Source organism: Paramormyrops kingsleyae, chromosome 18, assembly GCF_048594095.1.
Source record: "Paramormyrops kingsleyae isolate MSU_618 chromosome 18, PKINGS_0.4, whole genome shotgun sequence".
Lineage (NCBI taxonomy): Eukaryota > Metazoa > Chordata > Actinopteri > Osteoglossiformes > Mormyridae > Paramormyrops > Paramormyrops kingsleyae.
In genome coordinates, this window is record NC_132814.1 from 21,278,351 (window position 1) to 21,298,602 (window position 20,252).

Genomic DNA, 20,252 nt, shown 5'->3' on the forward strand with positions numbered 1-20,252 from the left:
AAATTAGGGTTAGCAAACTAAACCTAGGGTTAGGGTTAGAAAAACTATGGCATATCTAGACATCAACATGTGTTTTTATGACAGTTCTGCTCCCCACACGGACGAGAAAACAAAATTCAGCATGCTTTAGTAGCATATTGCCTACTTTCCAACTACCTGTTGATTCACCCTAAGGCCCCAAATTAGGGTTAGCAAACTAAACCTAGGGTTAGGGTTAGAAAAACTATGGCATATCTAGACATCAACATGTGTTTTTATGACAGTTCTGGTCCCCACACGGACGAGAAAACAAAATTCAGCATGCTTTAGTAGCATATTGCCTACTTTCCAACTACCTGTTGATTCACCCTAAGGCCCCAAATTAGGGTTAGCAAACTAAACCTAGGGTTAGGGTTAGAAAAACTATGGCATATCCAGACATCAACATGTGTTTTTATGACAGTTCTGCTCCCCACACGGACGAGAAAACAAAATTCAGCATGCTTTAGTAGCATATTGCCTACTTTCCAACTACCTGTTGATTCACCCTAAGGCCCCAAATTAGGGTTAGCAAACTAAACCTAGGGTTAGGGTTAGAAAAACTATGGCATATCTAGACATCAACATGTGTTTTTATGACAGTTCTGCTCCCCACACGGACGAGAAAACAAAATTCAGCATGCTTTAGTAGCATATTGCCTACTTTCCAACTACCTGTTGATTCACCCTAAGGCCCCAAATTAGGGTTAGCAAACTAAACCTAGGGTTAGGGTTAGAAAAACTATGGCATATCTAGACATCAACATGTGTTTTTATGACAGTTCTGGTCCCCACACGGACGAGAAAACAAAATTCAGCATGCTTTAGTAGCATATTGCCTACTTTCCAACTACCTGTTGATTCACCCTAAGGCCCCAAATTAGGGTTAGCAAACTAAACCTAGGGTTAGGGTTAGAAAAACTATGGCATATCTAGACATCAACATGTGTTTTTATGACAGTTCTGGTCCCCACACGGACGAGAAAACAAAATTCAGCATGCTTTAGTAGCATATTGCCTACTTTCCAACTACCTGTTGATTCACCCTAAGGCCCCAAATTAGGGTTAGCAAACTAAACCTAGGGTTAGGGTTAGAAAAACTATGGCATATCTAGACATCAACATGTGTTTTTATGACAGTTCTGGTCCCCACACGGACGAGAAAACAAAATTCAGCATGCTTTAGTAGCATATTGCCTACTTTCCAACTACCTGTTGATTCACCCTAAGGCCCCAAATTAGGGTTAGCAAACTAAACCTAGGGTTAGGGTTAGAAAAACTATGGCATATCTAGACATCAACATGTGTTTTTATGACAGTTCTGGTCCCCACACGGACGAGAAAACAAAATTCAGCATGCTTTAGTAGCATATTGCCTACTTTCCAACTACCTGTTGATTCACCCTAAGGCCCCAAATTAGGGTTAGCAAACTAAACCTAGGGTTAGGGTTAGAAAAACTATGGCATATCTAGACATCAACATGTGTTTTTATGACAGTTCTGTTCCCCACACGGACGAGAAAACAAAATTCAGCATGCTTTAGTAGCATATTGCCTACTTTCCAACTACCTGTTGATTCACCCTAAGGCCCCAAATTAGGGTTAGCAAACTAAACCTAGGGATACGGTTAGAAAAACTATGGCATATCCAGACATCAACATGTGTTTTTATGACAGTTCTGCTCCCCACACGGACGAGAAAACACAATTCAGCATGCTTTAGTAGCATATTGCCTACTTTCCAACTACCTGTTGATTCACCCTAAGGCCCCAAATTAGGGTTAGCAAACTAAACCTAGGGTTAGGGTTAGAAAAACTATGGCATATCTAGACATCAACATGTGTTTTTATGACAGTTCTGGTCCCCACACGGACGAGAAAACAAAATTCAGCATGCTTTAGTAGCATATTGCCTACTTTCCAACTACCTGTTGATTCACCCTAAGGCCCCAAATTAGGGTTAGCAAACTAAACCTAGGGTTAGGGTTAGAAAAACTATGGCATATCTAGACATCAACATGTGTTTTTATGACAGTTCTGGTCCCCACACGGACGAGAAAACAAAATTCAGCATGCTTTAGTAGCATATTGCCTACTTTCCAACTACCTGTTGGTTCACCCTAAGGCCCCAAATTAGGGTTAGCAAACTAAACCTAGGGTTAGGGTTAGAAAAACTATGGCATATCTAGACATCAACATGTGTTTTTATGACAGTTCTGCTCCCCACACGGACGAGAAAACAAAATTCAGCATGCTTTAGTAGCATATTGCCTACTTTCCAACTACCTGTTGGTTCACCCTAAGGCCCCAAATTAGGGTTAGCAAACTAAACCTAGGGTTAGGGTTAGAAAAACTATGGCATATCTAGACATCAACATGTGTTTTTATGACAGTTCTGCTCCCCACACGGACGAGAAAACAAAATTCAGCATGCTTTAGTAGCATATTGCCTACTTTCCAACTACCTGTTGATTCACCCTAAGGCCCCAAATTAGGGTTAGCAAACTAAACCTAGGGTTAGGGTTAGAAAAACTATGGCATATCTAGACATCAACATGTGTTTTTATGACAGTTCTGGTCCCCACACGGACGAGAAAACAAAATTCAGCATGCTTTAGTAGCATATTGCCTACTTTCCAACTACCTGTTGATTCACCCTAAGGCCCCAAATTAGGGTTAGCAAACTAAACCTAGGGTTAGGGTTAGAAAAACTATGGCATATCCAGACATCAACATGTGTTTTTATGACAGTTCTGGTCCCCACACGGACGAGAAAACAAAATTCAGCATGCTTTAGTAGCATATTGCCTACTTTCCAACTACCTGTTGATTCACCCTAAGGCCCCAAATTAGGGTTAGCAAACTAAACCTAGGGTTAGGGTTAGAAAAACTATGGCATATCCAGACATCAACATGTGTTTTTATGACAGTTCTGCTCCCCACACGGACGAGAAAACAAAATTCAGCATGCTTTAGTAGCATATTGCCTACTTTCCAACTACCTGTTGATTCACCCTAAGGCCCCAAATTAGGGTTAGCAAACTAAACCTAGGGTTAGGGTTAGAAAAACTATGGCATATCTAGACATCAACATGTGTTTTTATGACAGTTCTGCTCCCCACACGGACGAGAAAACAAAATTCAGCATGCTTTAGTAGCATATTGCCTACTTTCCAACTACCTGTTGATTCACCCTAAGGCCCCAAATTAGGGTTAGCAAACTAAACCTAGGGTTAGGGTTAGAAAAACTATGGCATATCTAGACATCAACATGTGTTTTTATGACAGTTCTGGTCCCCACACGGACGAGAAAACAAAATTCAGCATGCTTTAGTAGCATATTGCCTACTTTCCAACTACCTGTTGATTCACCCTAAGGCCCCAAATTAGGGTTAGCAAACTAAACCTAGGGTTAGGGTTAGAAAAACTATGGCATATCTAGACATCAACATGTGTTTTTATGACAGTTCTGGTCCCCACACGGACGAGAAAACAAAATTCAGCATGCTTTAGTAGCATATTGCCTACTTTCCAACTACCTGTTGATTCACCCTAAGGCCCCAAATTAGGGTTAGCAAACTAAACCTAGGGTTAGGGTTAGAAAAACTATGGCATATCTAGACATCAACATGTGTTTTTATGACAGTTCTGGTCCCCACACGGACGAGAAAACAAAATTCAGCATGCTTTAGTAGCATATTGCCTACTTTCCAACTACCTGTTGATTCACCCTAAGGCCCCAAATTAGGGTTAGCAAACTAAACCTAGGGTTAGGGTTAGAAAAACTATGGCATATCTAGACATCAACATGTGTTTTTATGACAGTTCTGGTCCCCACACGGACGAGAAAACAAAATTCAGCATGCTTTAGTAGCATATTGCCTACTTTCCAACTACCTGTTGATTCACCCTAAGGCCCCAAATTAGGGTTAGCAAACTAAACCTAGGGTTAGGGTTAGAAAAACTATGGCATATCTAGACATCAACATGTGTTTTTATGACAGTTCTGTTCCCCACACGGACGAGAAAACAAAATTCAGCATGCTTTAGTAGCATATTGCCTACTTTCCAACTACCTGTTGATTCACCCTAAGGCCCCAAATTAGGGTTAGCAAACTAAACCTAGGGTTAGGGTTAGAAAAACTATGGCATATCTAGACATCAACATGTGTTTTTATAACAGTTCTGGTCCCCACACGGACGAGAAAACAAAATTCAGCATGCTTTAGTAGCATATTGCCTACTTTCCAACTACCTGTTGATTCACCCTAAGGCCCCAAATTAGGGTTAGCAAACTAAACCTAGGGTTAGGGTTAGAAAAACTATGGCATATCCAGACATCAACATGTGTTTTTATGACAGTTCTGGTCCCCACACGGACGAGAAAACAAAATTCAGCATGCTTTAGTAGCATATTGCCTACTTTCCAACTACCTGTTGATTCACCCTAAGGCCCCAAATTAGGGTTAGCAAACTAAACCTAGGGTTAGGGTTAGAAAAACTATGGCATATCTAGACATCAACATGTGTTTTTATGACAGTTCTGGTCCCCACACGGACGAGAAAACAAAATTCAGCATGCTTTAGTAGCATATTGCCTACTTTCCAACTACCTGTTGATTCACCCTAAGGCCCCAAATTAGGGTTAGCAAACTAAACCTAGGGTTAGGGTTAGAAAAACTATGGCATATCTAGACATCAACATGTGTTTTTATGACAGTTCTGGTCCCCACACGGACGAGAAAACAAAATTCAGCATGCTTTAGTAGCATATTGCCTACTTTCCAACTACCTGTTGATTCACCCTAAGGCCCCAAATTAGGGTTAGCAAACTAAACCTAGGGTTAGGGTTAGAAAAACTATGGCATATCCAGACATCAACATGTGTTTTTATGACAGTTCTGGTCCCCACACGGACGAGAAAACAAAATTCAGCATGCTTTAGTAGCATATTGCCTACTTTCCAACTACCTGTTGATTCACCCTAAGGCCCCAAATTAGGGTTAGCAAACTAAACCTAGGGTTAGGGTTAGAAAAACTATGGCATATCTAGACATCAACATGTGTTTTTATGACAGTTCTGGTCCCCACACGGACGAGAAAACAAAATTCAGCATGCTTTAGTAGCATATTGCCTACTTTCCAACTACCTGTTGATTCACCCTAAGGCCCCAAATTAGGGTTAGCAAACTAAACCTAGGGTTAGGGTTAGAAAAACTATGGCATATCCAGACATCAACATGTGTTTTTATGACAGTTCTGCTCCCCACACGGACGAGAAAACAAAATTCAGCATGCTTTAGTAGCATATTGCCTACTTTCCAACTACCTGTTGATTCACCCTAAGGCCCCAAATTAGGGTTAGCAAACTAAACCTAGGGTTAGGGTTAGAAAAACTATGGCATATCTAGACATCAACATGTGTTTTTATGACAGTTCTGCTCCCCACACGGACGAGAAAACAAAATTCAGCATGCTTTAGTAGCATATTGCCTACTTTCCAACTACCTGTTGATTCACCCTAAGGCCCCAAATTAGGGTTAGCAAACTAAACCTAGGGTTAGGGTTAGAAAAACTATGGCATATCCAGACATCAACATGTGTTTTTATGACAGTTCTGCTCCCCACACGGACGAGAAAACAAAATTCAGCATGCTTTAGTAGCATATTGCCTACTTTCCAACTACCTGTTGATTCACCCTAAGGCCCCAAATTAGGGTTAGCAAACTAAACCTAGGGTTAGGGTTAGAAAAACTATGGCATATCTAGACATCAACATGTGTTTTTATGACAGTTCTGGTCCCCACACGGACGAGAAAACAAAATTCAGCATGCTTTAGTAGCATATTGCCTACTTTCCAACTACCTGTTGATTCACCCTAAGGCCCCAAATTAGGGTTAGCAAACTAAACCTAGGGTTAGGGTTAGAAAAACTATGGCATATCCAGACATCAACATGTGTTTTTATGACAGTTCTGGTCCCCACACGGACGAGAAAACAAAATTCAGCATGCTTTAGTAGCATATTGCCTACTTTCCAACTACCTGTTGATTCACCCTAAGGCCCCAAATTAGGGTTAGCAAACTAAACCTAGGGTTAGGGTTAGAAAAACTATGGCATATCTAGACATCAACATGTGTTTTTATGACAGTTCTGGTCCCCACACGGACGAGAAAACAAAATTCAGCATGCTTTAGTAGCATATTGCCTACTTTCCAACTACCTGTTGATTCACCCTAAGGCCCCAAATTAGGGTTAGCAAACTAAACCTAGGGTTAGGGTTAGAAAAACTATGGCATATCTAGACATCAACATGTGTTTTTATGACAGTTCTGGTCCCCACACGGACGAGAAAACAAAATTCAGCATGCTTTAGTAGCATATTGCCTACTTTCCAACTACCTGTTGATTCACCCTAAGGCCCCAAATTAGGGTTAGCAAACTAAACCTAGGGTTAGGGTTAGAAAAACTATGGCATATCCAGACATCAACATGTGTTTTTATGACAGTTCTGGTCCCCACACGGACGAGAAAACAAAATTCAGCATGCTTTAGTAGCATATTGCCTACTTTCCAACTACCTGTTGATTCACCCTAAGGCCCCAAATTAGGGTTAGCAAACTAAACCTAGGGTTAGGGTTAGAAAAACTATGGCATATCTAGACATCAACATGTGTTTTTATGACAGTTCTGGTCCCCACACGGACGAGAAAACAAAATTCAGCATGCTTTAGTAGCATATTGCCTACTTTCCAACTACCTGTTGATTCACCCTAAGGCCCCAAATTAGGGTTAGCAAACTAAACCTAGGGTTAGGGTTAGAAAAACTATGGCATATCCAGACATCAACATGTGTTTTTATGACAGTTCTGCTCCCCACACGGACGAGAAAACAAAATTCAGCATGCTTTAGTAGCATATTGCCTACTTTCCAACTACCTGTTGATTCACCCTAAGGCCCCAAATTAGGGTTAGCAAACTAAACCTAGGGTTAGGGTTAGAAAAACTATGGCATATCCAGACATCAACATGTGTTTTTATGACAGTTCTGCTCCCCACACGGACGAGAAAACAAAATTCAGCATGCTTTAGTAGCATATTGCCTACTTTCCAACTACCTGTTGATTCACCCTAAGGCCCCAAATTAGGGTTAGCAAACTAAACCTAGGGTTAGGGTTAGAAAAACTATGGCATATCCAGACATCAACATGTGTTTTTATGACAGTTCTGCTCCCCACACGGACGAGAAAACAAAATTCAGCATGCTTTAGTAGCATATTGCCTACTTTCCAACTACCTGTTGATTCACCCTAAGGCCCCAAATTAGGGTTAGCAAACTAAACCTAGGGTTAGGGTTAGAAAAACTATGGCATATCTAGACATCAACATGTGTTTTTATGACAGTTCTGGTCCCCACACGGACGAGAAAACAAAATTCAGCATGCTTTAGTAGCATATTGCCTACTTTCCAACTACCTGTTGATTCACCCTAAGGCCCCAAATTAGGGTTAGCAAACTAAACCTAGGGTTAGGGTTAGAAAAACTATGGCATATCCAGACATCAACATGTGTTTTTATGACAGTTCTGCTCCCCACACGGACGAGAAAACAAAATTCAGCATGCTTTAGTAGCATATTGCCTACTTTCCAACTACCTGTTGATTCACCCTAAGGCCCCAAATTAGGGTTAGCAAACTAAACCTAGGGTTAGGGTTAGAAAAACTATGGCATATCCAGACATCAACATGTGTTTTTATGACAGTTCTGCTCCCCACACGGACGAGAAAACAAAATTCAGCATGCTTTAGTAGCATATTGCCTACTTTCCAACTACCTGTTGATTCACCCTAAGGCCCCAAATTAGGGTTAGCAAACTAAACCTAGGGTTAGGGTTAGAAAAACTATGGCATATCTAGACATCAACATGTGTTTTTATGACAGTTCTGGTCCCCACACGGACGAGAAAACAAAATTCAGCATGCTTTAGTAGCATATTGCCTACTTTCCAACTACCTGTTGATTCACCCTAAGGCCCCAAATTAGGGTTAGCAAACTAAACCTAGGGTTAGGGTTAGAAAAACTATGGCATATCTAGACATCAACATGTGTTTTTATGACAGTTCTGCTCCCCACACGGACGAGAAAACAAAATTCAGCATGCTTTAGTAGCATATTGCCTACTTTCCAACTACCTGTTGATTCACCCTAAGGCCCCAAATTAGGGTTAGCAAACTAAACCTAGGGTTAGGGTTAGAAAAACTATGGCATATCCAGACATCAACATGTGTTTTTATGACAGTTCTGGTCCCCACACGGACGAGAAAACAAAATTCAGCATGCTTTAGTAGCATATTGCCTACTTTCCAACTACCTGTTGATTCACCCTAAGGCCCCAAATTAGGGTTAGCAAACTAAACCTAGGGTTAGGGTTAGAAAAACTATGGCATATCCAGACATCAACATGTGTTTTTATGACAGTTCTGGTCCCCACACGGACGAGAAAACAAAATTCAGCATGCTTTAGTAGCATATTGCCTACTTTCCAACTACCTGTTGATTCACCCTAAGGCCCCAAATTAGGGTTAGCAAACTAAACCTAGGGTTAGGGTTAGAAAAACTATGGCATATCCAGACATCAACATGTGTTTTTATGACAGTTCTGCTCCCCACACGGACGAGAAAACAAAATTCAGCATGCTTTAGTAGCATATTGCCTACTTTCCAACTACCTGTTGATTCACCCTAAGGCCCCAAATTAGGGTTAGCAAACTAAACCTAGGGTTAGGGTTAGAAAAACTATGGCATATCTAGACATCAACATGTGTTTTTATGACAGTTCTGCTCCCCACACGGACGAGAAAACAAAATTCAGCATGCTTTAGTAGCATATTGCCTACTTTCCAACTACCTGTTGATTCACCCTAAGGCCCCAAATTAGGGTTAGCAAACTAAACCTAGGGTTAGGGTTAGAAAAACTATGGCATATCCAGACATCAACATGTGTTTTTATGACAGTTCTGCTCCCCACACGGACGAGAAAACAAAATTCAGCATGCTTTAGTAGCATATTGCCTACTTTCCAACTACCTGTTGATTCACCCTAAGGCCCCAAATTAGGGTTAGCAAACTAAACCTAGGGTTAGGGTTAGAAAAACTATGGCATATCTAGACATCAACATGTGTTTTTATGACAGTTCTGGTCCCCACACGGACGAGAAAACAAAATTCAGCATGCTTTAGTAGCATATTGCCTACTTTCCAACTACCTGTTGATTCACCCTAAGGCCCCAAATTAGGGTTAGCAAACTAAACCTAGGGTTAGGGTTAGAAAAACTATGGCATATCCAGACATCAACATGTGTTTTTATGACAGTTCTGGTCCCCACACGGACGAGAAAACAAAATTCAGCATGCTTTAGTAGCATATTGCCTACTTTCCAACTACCTGTTGATTCACCCTAAGGCCCCAAATTAGGGTTAGCAAACTAAACCTAGGGTTAGGGTTAGAAAAACTATGGCATATCCAGACATCAACATGTGTTTTTATGACAGTTCTGCTCCCCACACGGACGAGAAAACAAAATTCAGCATGCTTTAGTAGCATATTGCCTACTTTCCAACTACCTGTTGATTCACCCTAAGGCCCCAAATTAGGGTTAGCAAACTAAACCTAGGGTTAGGGTTAGAAAAACTATGGCATATCTAGACATCAACATGTGTTTTTATGACAGTTCTGGTCCCCACACGGACGAGAAAACAAAATTCAGCATGCTTTAGTAGCATATTGCCTACTTTCCAACTACCTGTTGATTCACCCTAAGGCCCCAAATTAGGGTTAGCAAACTAAACCTAGGGTTAGGGTTAGAAAAACTATGGCATATCTAGACATCAACATGTGTTTTTATGACAGTTCTGCTCCCCACACGGACGAGAAAACAAAATTCAGCATGCTTTAGTAGCATATTGCCTACTTTCCAACTACCTGTTGATTCACCCTAAGGCCCCAAATTAGGGTTAGCAAACTAAACCTAGGGTTAGGGTTAGAAAAACTATGGCATATCCAGACATCAACATGTGTTTTTATGACAGTTCTGCTCCCCACACGGATGAGAAAACAAAATTCAGCATGCTTTAGTAGCATATTGCCTACTTTCCAACTACCTGTTGATTCACCCTAAGGCCCCAAATTAGGGTTAGCAAACTAAACCTAGGGATACGGTTAGAAAAACTATGGCATATCCAGACATCAACATGTGTTTTTATGACAGTTCTGCTCCCCACACGGACGAGAAAACAAAATTCAGCATGCTTTAGTAGCATATTGCCTACTTTCCAACTACCTGTTGATTCACCCTAAGGCCCCAAATTAGGGTTAGCAAACTAAACCTAGGGTTAGGGTTAGAAAAACTATGGCATATCTAGACATCAACATGTGTTTTTATGACAGTTCTGGTCCCCACACGGACGAGAAAACAAAATTCAGCATGCTTTAGTAGCATATTGCCTACTTTCCAACTACCTGTTGATTCACCCTAAGGCCCCAAATTAGGGTTAGCAAACTAAACCTAGGGTTAGGGTTAGAAAAACTATGGCATATCCAGACATCAACATGTGTTTTTATGACAGTTCTGCTCCCCACACGGACGAGAAAACAAAATTCAGCATGCTTTAGTAGCATATTGCCTACTTTCCAACTACCTGTTGATTCACCCTAAGGCCCCAAATTAGGGTTAGCAAACTAAACCTAGGGTTAGGGTTAGAAAAACTATGGCATATCTAGACATCAACATGTGTTTTTATGACAGTTCTGCTCCCCACACGGACGAGAAAACAAAATTCAGCATGCTTTAGTAGCATATTGCCTACTTTCCAACTACCTGTTGATTCACCCTAAGGCCCCAAATTAGGGTTAGCAAACTAAACCTAGGGTTAGGGTTAGAAAAACTATGGCATATCTAGACATCAACATGTGTTTTTATGACAGTTCTGGTCCCCACACGGACGAGAAAACAAAATTCAGCATGCTTTAGTAGCATATTGCCTACTTTCCAACTACCTGTTGATTCACCCTAAGGCCCCAAATTAGGGTTAGCAAACTAAACCTAGGGTTAGGGTTAGAAAAACTATGGCATATCCAGACATCAACATGTGTTTTTATGACAGTTCTGGTCCCCACACGGACGAGAAAACAAAATTCAGCATGCTTTAGTAGCATATTGCCTACTTTCCAACTACCTGTTGATTCACCCTAAGGCCCCAAATTAGGGTTAGCAAACTAAACCTAGGGTTAGGGTTAGAAAAACTATGGCATATCCAGACATCAACATGTGTTTTTATGACAGTTCTGCTCCCCACACGGACGAGAAAACAAAATTCAGCATGCTTTAGTAGCATATTGCCTACTTTCCAACTACCTGTTGATTCACCCTAAGGCCCCAAATTAGGGTTAGCAAACTAAACCTAGGGTTAGGGTTAGAAAAACTATGGCATATCTAGACATCAACATGTGTTTTTATGACAGGTCTGCTCCCCACACGGACGAGAAAACAAAATTCAGCATGCTTTAGTAGCATATTGCCTACTTTCCAACTACCTGTTGATTCACCCTAAGGCCCCAAATTAGGGTTAGCAAACTAAACCTAGGGTTAGGGTTAGAAAAACTATGGCATATCTAGACATCAACATGTGTTTTTATGACAGTTCTGGTCCCCACACGGACGAGAAAACAAAATTCAGCATGCTTTAGTAGCATATTGCCTACTTTCCAACTACCTGTTGATTCACCCTAAGGCCCCAAATTAGGGTTAGCAAACTAAACCTAGGGTTAGGGTTAGAAAAACTATGGCATATCCAGACATCAACATGTGTTTTTATGACAGTTCTGGTCCCCACACGGACGAGAAAACAAAATTCAGCATGCTTTAGTAGCATATTGCCTACTTTCCAACTACCTGTTGATTCACCCTAAGGCCCCAAATTAGGGTTAGCAAACTAAACCTAGGGTTAGGGTTAGAAAAACTATGGCATATCCAGACATCAACATGTGTTTTTATGACAGTTCTGCTCCCCACACGGACGAGAAAACAAAATTCAGCATGCTTTAGTAGCATATTGCCTACTTTCCAACTACCTGTTGATTCACCCTAAGGCCCCAAATTAGGGTTAGCAAACTAAACCTAGGGTTAGGGTTAGAAAAACTATGGCATATCTAGACATCAACATGTGTTTTTATGACAGTTCTGGTCCCCACACGGACGAGAAAACAAAATTCAGCATGCTTTAGTAGCATATTGCCTACTTTCCAACTACCTGTTGATTCACCCTAAGGCCCCAAATTAGGGTTAGCAAACTAAACCTAGGGTTAGGGTTAGAAAAACTATGGCATATCTAGACATCAACATGTGTTTTTATGACAGTTCTGCTCCCCACACGGACGAGAAAACAAAATTCAGCATGCTTTAGTAGCATATTGCCTACTTTCCAACTACCTGTTGATTCACCCTAAGGCCCCAAATTAGGGTTAGCAAACTAAACCTAGGGATACGGTTAGAAAAACTATGGCATATCCAGACATCAACATGTGTTTTTATGACAGTTCTGCTCCCCACACGGACGAGAAAACAAAATTCAGCATGCTTTAGTAGCATATTGCCTACTTTCCAACTACCTGTTGATTCACCCTCAGGCCCCAAATTAGGGTTAGCAAACTAAACCTAGGGTTAGGGTTAGAAAAACTATGGCATATCTAGACATCAACATGTGTTTTTATGACAGTTCTGGTCCCCACACGGACGAGAAAACAAAATTCAGCATGCTTTAGTAGCATATTGCCTACTTTCCAACTACCTGTTGATTCACCCTAAGGCCCCAAATTAGGGTTAGCAAACTAAACCTAGGGTTAGGGTTAGAAAAACTATGGCATATCTAGACATCAACATGTGTTTTTATGACAGTTCTGGTCCCCACACGGACGAGAAAACAAAATTCAGCATGCTTTAGTAGCATATTGCCTACTTTCCAACTACTGTAGTTCAGGTCCAGAGAGTAAAAATCCAGACCAAGATTTTGTTTCAACCGAATAGTTGAGTATAACACAGTACTCAACGGGTTGGTTGAAACAAAATCTTGGTCAGGATTTTTACTCTGAACTACCCACCTCTGAAAACAAGATATTGTCATACCATCATTGAAAATAAGCAAGAAAGCGTACCCAGAGTGCCTGCTCAGAATTTGCTGGACACGTGTGTCATTTACTCTTCCACTTACGGATCCTCAAAGCACCATTAGCTCAGATCGTGAACTTTCATTACTCCGGACGGACATTCAGACTGTATGCGTCCATCAGAAAAATACGAGAATCACTGGACTCTAAAGTGGTTTGTAAAGACTTGTAGTTCAAACAGCTCCACTAAGCTAAGGCCTTTGATGTAAGACAATAAAAATGCATCAAAGCATGTTTCTAATTTATGCGAGAGATGAGTCAGGAGAGGAATCAACAAACCAAAAGAGAAACAGCACTTAAACGCAGCAGAAGAGTCTTGATGAAGTTAGTGCTGAGACTTCATGCTGCTTTGTAAGAAAAACCAGGCTGAGACACTGTGTGACTTTGGAAAGGTGCGCAGTTTCTCCAAACCTGGCCAGCATGGTGTGTTCAAGAGCCGGAAGAAAAAAATACCAATATTAAGCGTTGCTTTATTTCCCATTTATACACATATGAGTACATTGGTATCTGTTAGTTTTGACGTATCCCATCATGCTCTATTTTTTTAAAGACACGCACACACAGATAGAGGTGAGAGCGAAGTTTGGGGTCGGAGCACATGGTCAGCCGTCCATTCAGCCCCCCTGGGGCATTTTTCAGGGGATTTAGGGCCCTGATCAGGGGCCCAGAAGCGATGCTTCGTCACTGCCGAGGAAGCAACGTGGCGTGACAGCACGGTGAAGAACGCAGCGTGAGACACAATGGAGATGGGGGGGGGGTGGGGGGTGGAAATGTGGGTGCGTCGTGGACTGAATGTGAGGAGTAATGCAAGGGAGGCCATGCATCTGCTGAACGGCGCTTTAAATTACAGGCCGAGACCCGATCAGCAAGCCGCCCTCTCCAGACGGGCGGGGGGATAGGAGATGATGCAGGAGACGGGGAGGAGCAGGCAGTGTTGGCATAACTGGGCTCCTGTTTCTCCTACAGTTATACGCTCACACCCTCAGGGGCCCCTGTCTCTGGGGCCCCACTCAAAAAGTCATTACGGGGCCACTTGTATCTGCAATTTCATTTTTTTGATCATGACCTCTGGGTATCATATTCATCAATGCAAGCAAAAAAAATCTCTTACGTATGTTATTTTACAGTATAATAGTATATATTACATATATCAAATTAAATGTTAAATGTTTTTGTAACAATATCATGAAATGTTGCAGAATTAGTATTTATAGACTGTGGAGCGAGTAGTATGAGTATAGTATATATTTCTACTGGATAATAAAATTCCACAGTCAGAGGAAATTCCAAAGTATATAATTGAATACAGAAGGTAACAGTTTCCATTCTATTTACGCTGAATTATGACTGCATTTCATGCTGAGAAGCAAAATGCTAGACTGGAAGCTTTCCTTTCACTAATGAGAATTTGCCAACTAAGAAACTCGCTGGCTGATTTGGTTTATCTGCTTTAAATATGTTCATCTCAGTTCCAATGTGGCTAAAAAGCTGCTTTTTTCTGATGAAATGCTCAGTTCTCTGTGAACGCTTTAAATTAGGAAACATGTCTTTATCCTTCAGCAGTGACAGGAATTATGACATGAAGCAGCCTGACCACTGTCTCCAGAGCGTTAGCACTCCACCAGAGACCACGGGGCAGACCTGCCTGGAGATCACAGCTTTCAGACACATCCTTCTCTGTGGTCCTGCATCAACCGCCGCTCTTCTCACTGACCCTATTCTTTCACAAGCTCTCATTCTCAAACCCTTTAGGAAAAGGGTGGAGATGATCACATTATAGATTCACATAACATCTCAGTGGCGCACTTGAGCACAGCCCCTAACTTGCTGAAAAAAAGCCCCAAGCTTCACTCTCACCTCTATATGTGTGTGTGCCTTTAAAAAAATAGAGCATGATGGGATATCTGAAAACTGACACATTCCAATGCACCTGTTCTTATACTTGTGTGAATGTCACCTAGAGTTTCGTTTCATACAGATATGTACATGGCGGTGAGGGTGAGATCCAGCCTATTAGATCCTCGTCGTTGGCTGTGCTGCAGTGTTTCGATTTTAGACAGTTCATGAGATGATGCTGTAATCCCTGCCACCTGGGTGCCCCAGGCCCTGCAGTGAGCGTGTCGTACCGCTGTGATCCCGAGGAGCTGGGTGTAAGGGCTGGGGGTTTAATCCCCCAGGTGCTCACTGCAGGGACCCGCAGGCGGGGATTTTTCAGGCCCCAGCCTCGCGTTTCCATCCGGACCGGCACTCTGCTAACATTCACGGCCTCAGACTATGGAACTCTCTTCCGCAGTCTCTCCGTAATTGTTCTTCCTCCTTTAATTTGAAATCTGAACTAATAGCATTTGTTTCCTTGAACATTTCTCTACTGTCTCTTCCTGATTACTGATTCTTTTTCTCCCTCCTGTAAAGCGACCTTGGGATTGTGAAAGGCGCTATATAAATGTAATCTATTATTATTATTATTATTCAGTGTTCCTTTCCAGACAGGTCTTCCCATCGGCACTCACTTGTCCGTCGTTCGGCTAAAATCTTTTCCCACAGAAACACGCAGATTTAATTTGGTTCACTCCGCTCTATATTTCACTTCAGAAATTCAGGGACTCTAACTGGGAAACTTTGGGTTTATGAGTCCACATCCTTAAATGCTGCTTTACCCTCTGCACTCTCGATAATGGGTGTAAATGATAGCGTCACACTTGAGCAGGTTCTGCCCCAATGTTGTGCAGCCAGGCTATTACACTTTGTAAAGAATGAGGTTTGTTTCCACAACACCAGTACATCCATAATGTTTCAGTATTTCCTTGTTTCTTGGAATGATCATTTTCTGGTGGACACCAACTACCTGAAAGACGTAATGAGTTTGCTGCCGTGGTCTTCTAACGCCTCCCAGATCACATCCTGGTGAAAATGGAGCGTATCTGTGACATACCGTGATCGGGAAGGTTATCGGTACGTGTCAAGCCAGACTCACAGACACGGTTCACACCATCAATCACCCACATTATCTCCCCCACAGCGGGAGCTGGCTTTGTTTCTGCGTGAAGTCAAGTATAAGCTGGCAACAATGACCTTTATAAGGCACCCCCAGCGTGCACAGGCAGATTTATCAGGTTGAATTTGCTGGTATTATTGTTTAAAAGCATCTACCTGGACATTCAACGGATTTGTGAACAAATCAATTCATGACATTAACATTATGTTTAGTTTCTATGTGTATCTTGGTATTTTAATGGTGTAAGGTGGCGATCTTTTTCCCATCAGCCTTAAACACGTTTTATGATCATGAAGCAGATGTGTGATCTTCAGTGAACATCCCCTCCTCCGTGCTCCTACAGGCATCGCTGGCAACCCCGTGGTTTTCAACCATAACGGGGATGCCCCCGGTCGCTATGAAATCTACCAGTACCAAATCAGGAACAGAACCGCCGAATACAAGGTCATCGGCCACTGGACTGACCAGCTTCATCTGGAGGTGAGCTACCCGACGGAGACCCGTGTTTCCGGGTTTCCCTGCTTTGGGGAGATGCAAATTTTCAGTGCTTTGCTCACGATACACGGCTCAGTATGCTTCAAGATGCAATAGACTGCAGTGATCAAAGAGACACCATGCAATGTTTATTGTTTATTTCCAGAATGTTCTTCATGATTCTGGTAACGCTCCACCAACGGATTGCTGTGTACCTCAACTTCAGTGTTCCTGTTTGGGATTGTGTTGTTCCTGTGTACAGTCAGTTGTTTCCTAGAAATTCAATTCCTTTTGGGAGTGTGTGTGTGTGTGTGTGTATGTGGGTATGCATGTGTGTGTGTATAACAATAAAAATGTCTCCACCAGCAACAAGCTGTGAATTATACTAGTGAGTCGGTTTCGACTGACCTTTTCCTACGAAGCCGTCAAAAACCCAGGAAGACCAGGTGTCTGGGTGGCAATTTAGGGAGGCAATATCCTGGCAGAGGACCCAGCGATAGGGCCGTAATCGCTACTCGCTGGGCTGTTCCTCAGACGCCAGTGTGGCAGTTAACCTTGGAGGTCTGAAGCCAATAGCTCAACCAGAGGGAAACAAGACTGAAGATCTCTCTACGTTGCTCATGCCACTGTGGTTGTTAGTTTTATTGTCAGTTTAGCCAGACGAGAACCTGTTACGTACCACAAAAGTTCACATGAAATGGAGGTTTGCATCAAAATGTCATTTAAAATTAAATCAAAGCATTTCCCAGTTGTGCGATAATATAATTTCAAAGTGAAAATCAATGGGGAGGAATGAAATATGTTTAGCTGGTGAACAAAACACTATACCCCCCCCCATACACACACACACACACACACACACACACGCGTCGCCTTTGATTCTGCTGTCTGTTTTCGGCTGTCTGTTGCTTTGAGAAAAAAAATGATTGAACTCATTGTTAATCCACTAAATAACTTAATTGAATTGTCCATGTTAGCGATATTCTTTGCAGCTCTTTAAAAAGATTACAGAGTACTACTCAGGCACTGCTGTTTCAGTCATTCTAAGCTATTAAGGAACTTTTGAGATAATGCTTTAAGTTAGCACTTAGACATTTAGGCTTTCAAGTTCAGAACTTTTGTGTGGAGACGTTCCTGCTCCTTAAAATCTTCAGCCATATGATGATACGTGAATCTGCTGGCATTTCATGTACAGGGGCCAATTTCCTATTTCTGGGGCCCCACTCTAAAAGTCACTTTGGGGCCCCCCGCCATTGGCCTGGTGGAAAGGCATGGTTTGAGATTTTCTAAACACAGCTACTAATTATATAATTCTTTAGGTGACTAATGTGTCCCAGTGCATCACTCTCTGCATCCTCCCGGACAGGTGGGCTCCATGTTTTGGCCGGGTGGAGTTCAGGACGTGCCCCCCTCCATCTGCAGCCAGCCATGCCGCCCGGGCGAGCGGAAGAAGACAGTGAAGGGCATGCCGTGCTGCTGGCACTGCGATCGCTGCGACGGCTACCAGTACCAGGCCGACACCTACACCTGCAAGATGTGCCGCTTCGACCTGCGGCCCAACAAGAACCACACGGCGTGCCAGCCCATCCCCGTGGTGCAGCTGGAGTGGAGCTCGCCCTGGGCTGTTATCCCCGTCCTGCTGGCCGTCTTCGGGATCCTGGCCACGCTCTTCGTGGTGGCCACCTTCATCCGCTACAACGACACGCCCATCGTCAAGGCCTCAGGCCGCGAGCTCAGCTACGTGCTCCTGACGGGCATCTTCCTCTGCTACGCCACCACCTTCCTCATGATCTCCACTCCCGGCGTGGGCGTCTGCTCGCTGCGGCGCATCTTCCTGGGTCTGGGCATGAGCATCAGCTACGCGGCGCTGCTCACCAAGACCAACCGCATCTACCGCATCTTCGAGCAGGGCAAGCGGTCGGTCAGCGCCCCCCGCTTCATCAGCCCCGCCTCCCAGCTGGTCATCGCCTTCAGCCTCATCTCGGTGCAGCTGCTGGGCGTCTGCGTGTGGTTCGGGGTGGACCCCTCACAGGCCATCATCGACTACGAGGACCAGCGCACGGCCAACCCGGTCCTGGCACGCGGCATGCTGAAATGCGACATCTCGGACCTGTCGCTCATCTGCCTGCTGGGCTACAGCATGCTGCTCATGGTCACCTGCACCGTCTACGCCATCAAGACGCGCGGCGTCCCTGAGACCTTCAACGAGGCCAAGCCCATCGGCTTCACCATGTACACCACCTGCATCGTCTGGCTCGCATTCATCCCCATCTTCTTCGGGACGTCGCAGTCCACAGAGAAGGTGGGATTGATCGGCTCGGGTGAGGAACGGTGTCTGTTTTCACACCAAGCTGTCCAAACAAGCTGGTTATGAGGTTTCTACCAAACCACGAACCTTAGATTTATTCAGCAGGCACGTTGAACCAAAGCGATTTTGGTAAAATTTTTGAGAACACAGAGTCAGTCGGTCCCTAGAGCAATGGGGGGGTTATGGGTCTTGCTCAAGAGCCTAATGCATTAAAAGAACAGTCAGGTACTCATTACTACGGCAGATTAATCATTGTCTTTTCTGTAAAGGACATTTCAAATACGGGTAATTGAGGACCCTGCTAGGATCCGTAATGGATGTCTACGGGCTCTGGAACAAACAAGCTAATTAAACACTTGTTCGATTATACGGGATTCACCGACAGCTTTTCATATGAATCTCTAGGGCGTTGTTTGGAGTAGCGCCATCTAGAGTTTCTCCCGGTCTATTGACCCCATGAGGCTCGCAGTCACAGAAAGGCACAAAAGCCTCCCCTCGAAGCCGGCGTGTGTTTCCCTTGTGGCACGGGGCTCGTTCTTGGGAAGCCGTACCGCTGCTCACGTGTCTCATTGTATCTCGGCAGACGGGAGCGTCAACATACGCATCTGAGCCGGCGGAAACGCGAGGAAGTGGGAGGGAGGATAGATGCGGAAACTGACAGGGGTGGAGGCGTGAGTTAGGCACAGATATTGCAAATCAGCAACTCCTCTATGCCTTTCATTGACGTTTGCTAGCTGTGTGTCACCTGTGTGAGAAGCAGGAGTATCTACTCCTCTGCACTACCCACATGAAGTAAAGGTAAAGGTTCACTGCTGAATTAATGCGGCATGTCAGTGTACAGAACATCAAACAAGGATGGCAGAGTTCGCCGGAGATCTTCCCGGGGTGGATGCAGGCCTCTACGGAGGATCCAAATCGATCCAAAGACCTTGGATTTATGTGATGGTTCATTTTGGAGGGCAAGCTTTTTACACAGTGCGACATCCCGAGAGTGCTTTAACTGCCTGTGTTTAATTAACTAGACCAGGTTTAACACCAGAGGCAGTGTCATCGTGTACAAGAAATCCTACAGGCCCAGCGCTAAGTTCGGATTCTTCAAAAAAAAAAAAAACACATTTGCTGTGTGATCTGTGTGTATAAGAAGGTTTCATTTAGAATCTCCTGCAGGCTCTGCAGCCTCCAGAGTCTCCATGGAAACAGATAAATCACACCCATACTCAAATTATTTAAATTC

At 43.3% G+C, this 20,252-nt stretch overlaps 1 protein-coding gene across 2 annotated transcripts in view; it reads left to right on the forward strand.

The window, feature by feature from the left end:
• Window positions 1–20,252, forward strand: part of LOC111837148 (metabotropic glutamate receptor 4-like) — a 222,035-nt gene that overhangs the window by 186,926 nt on the left and 14,857 nt on the right. For both annotated transcript variants that reach the window (XM_023798995.2, XM_023798994.2), the window contains exons 8-9: window positions 16,580–16,716; window positions 18,077–19,012. In XM_023798995.2, the coding sequence (XP_023654763.2) occupies window positions 16,580–16,716; window positions 18,077–19,012 (1,073 nt within the window). The remainder of the gene's footprint in view (window positions 1–16,579; window positions 16,717–18,076; window positions 19,013–20,252) is intronic.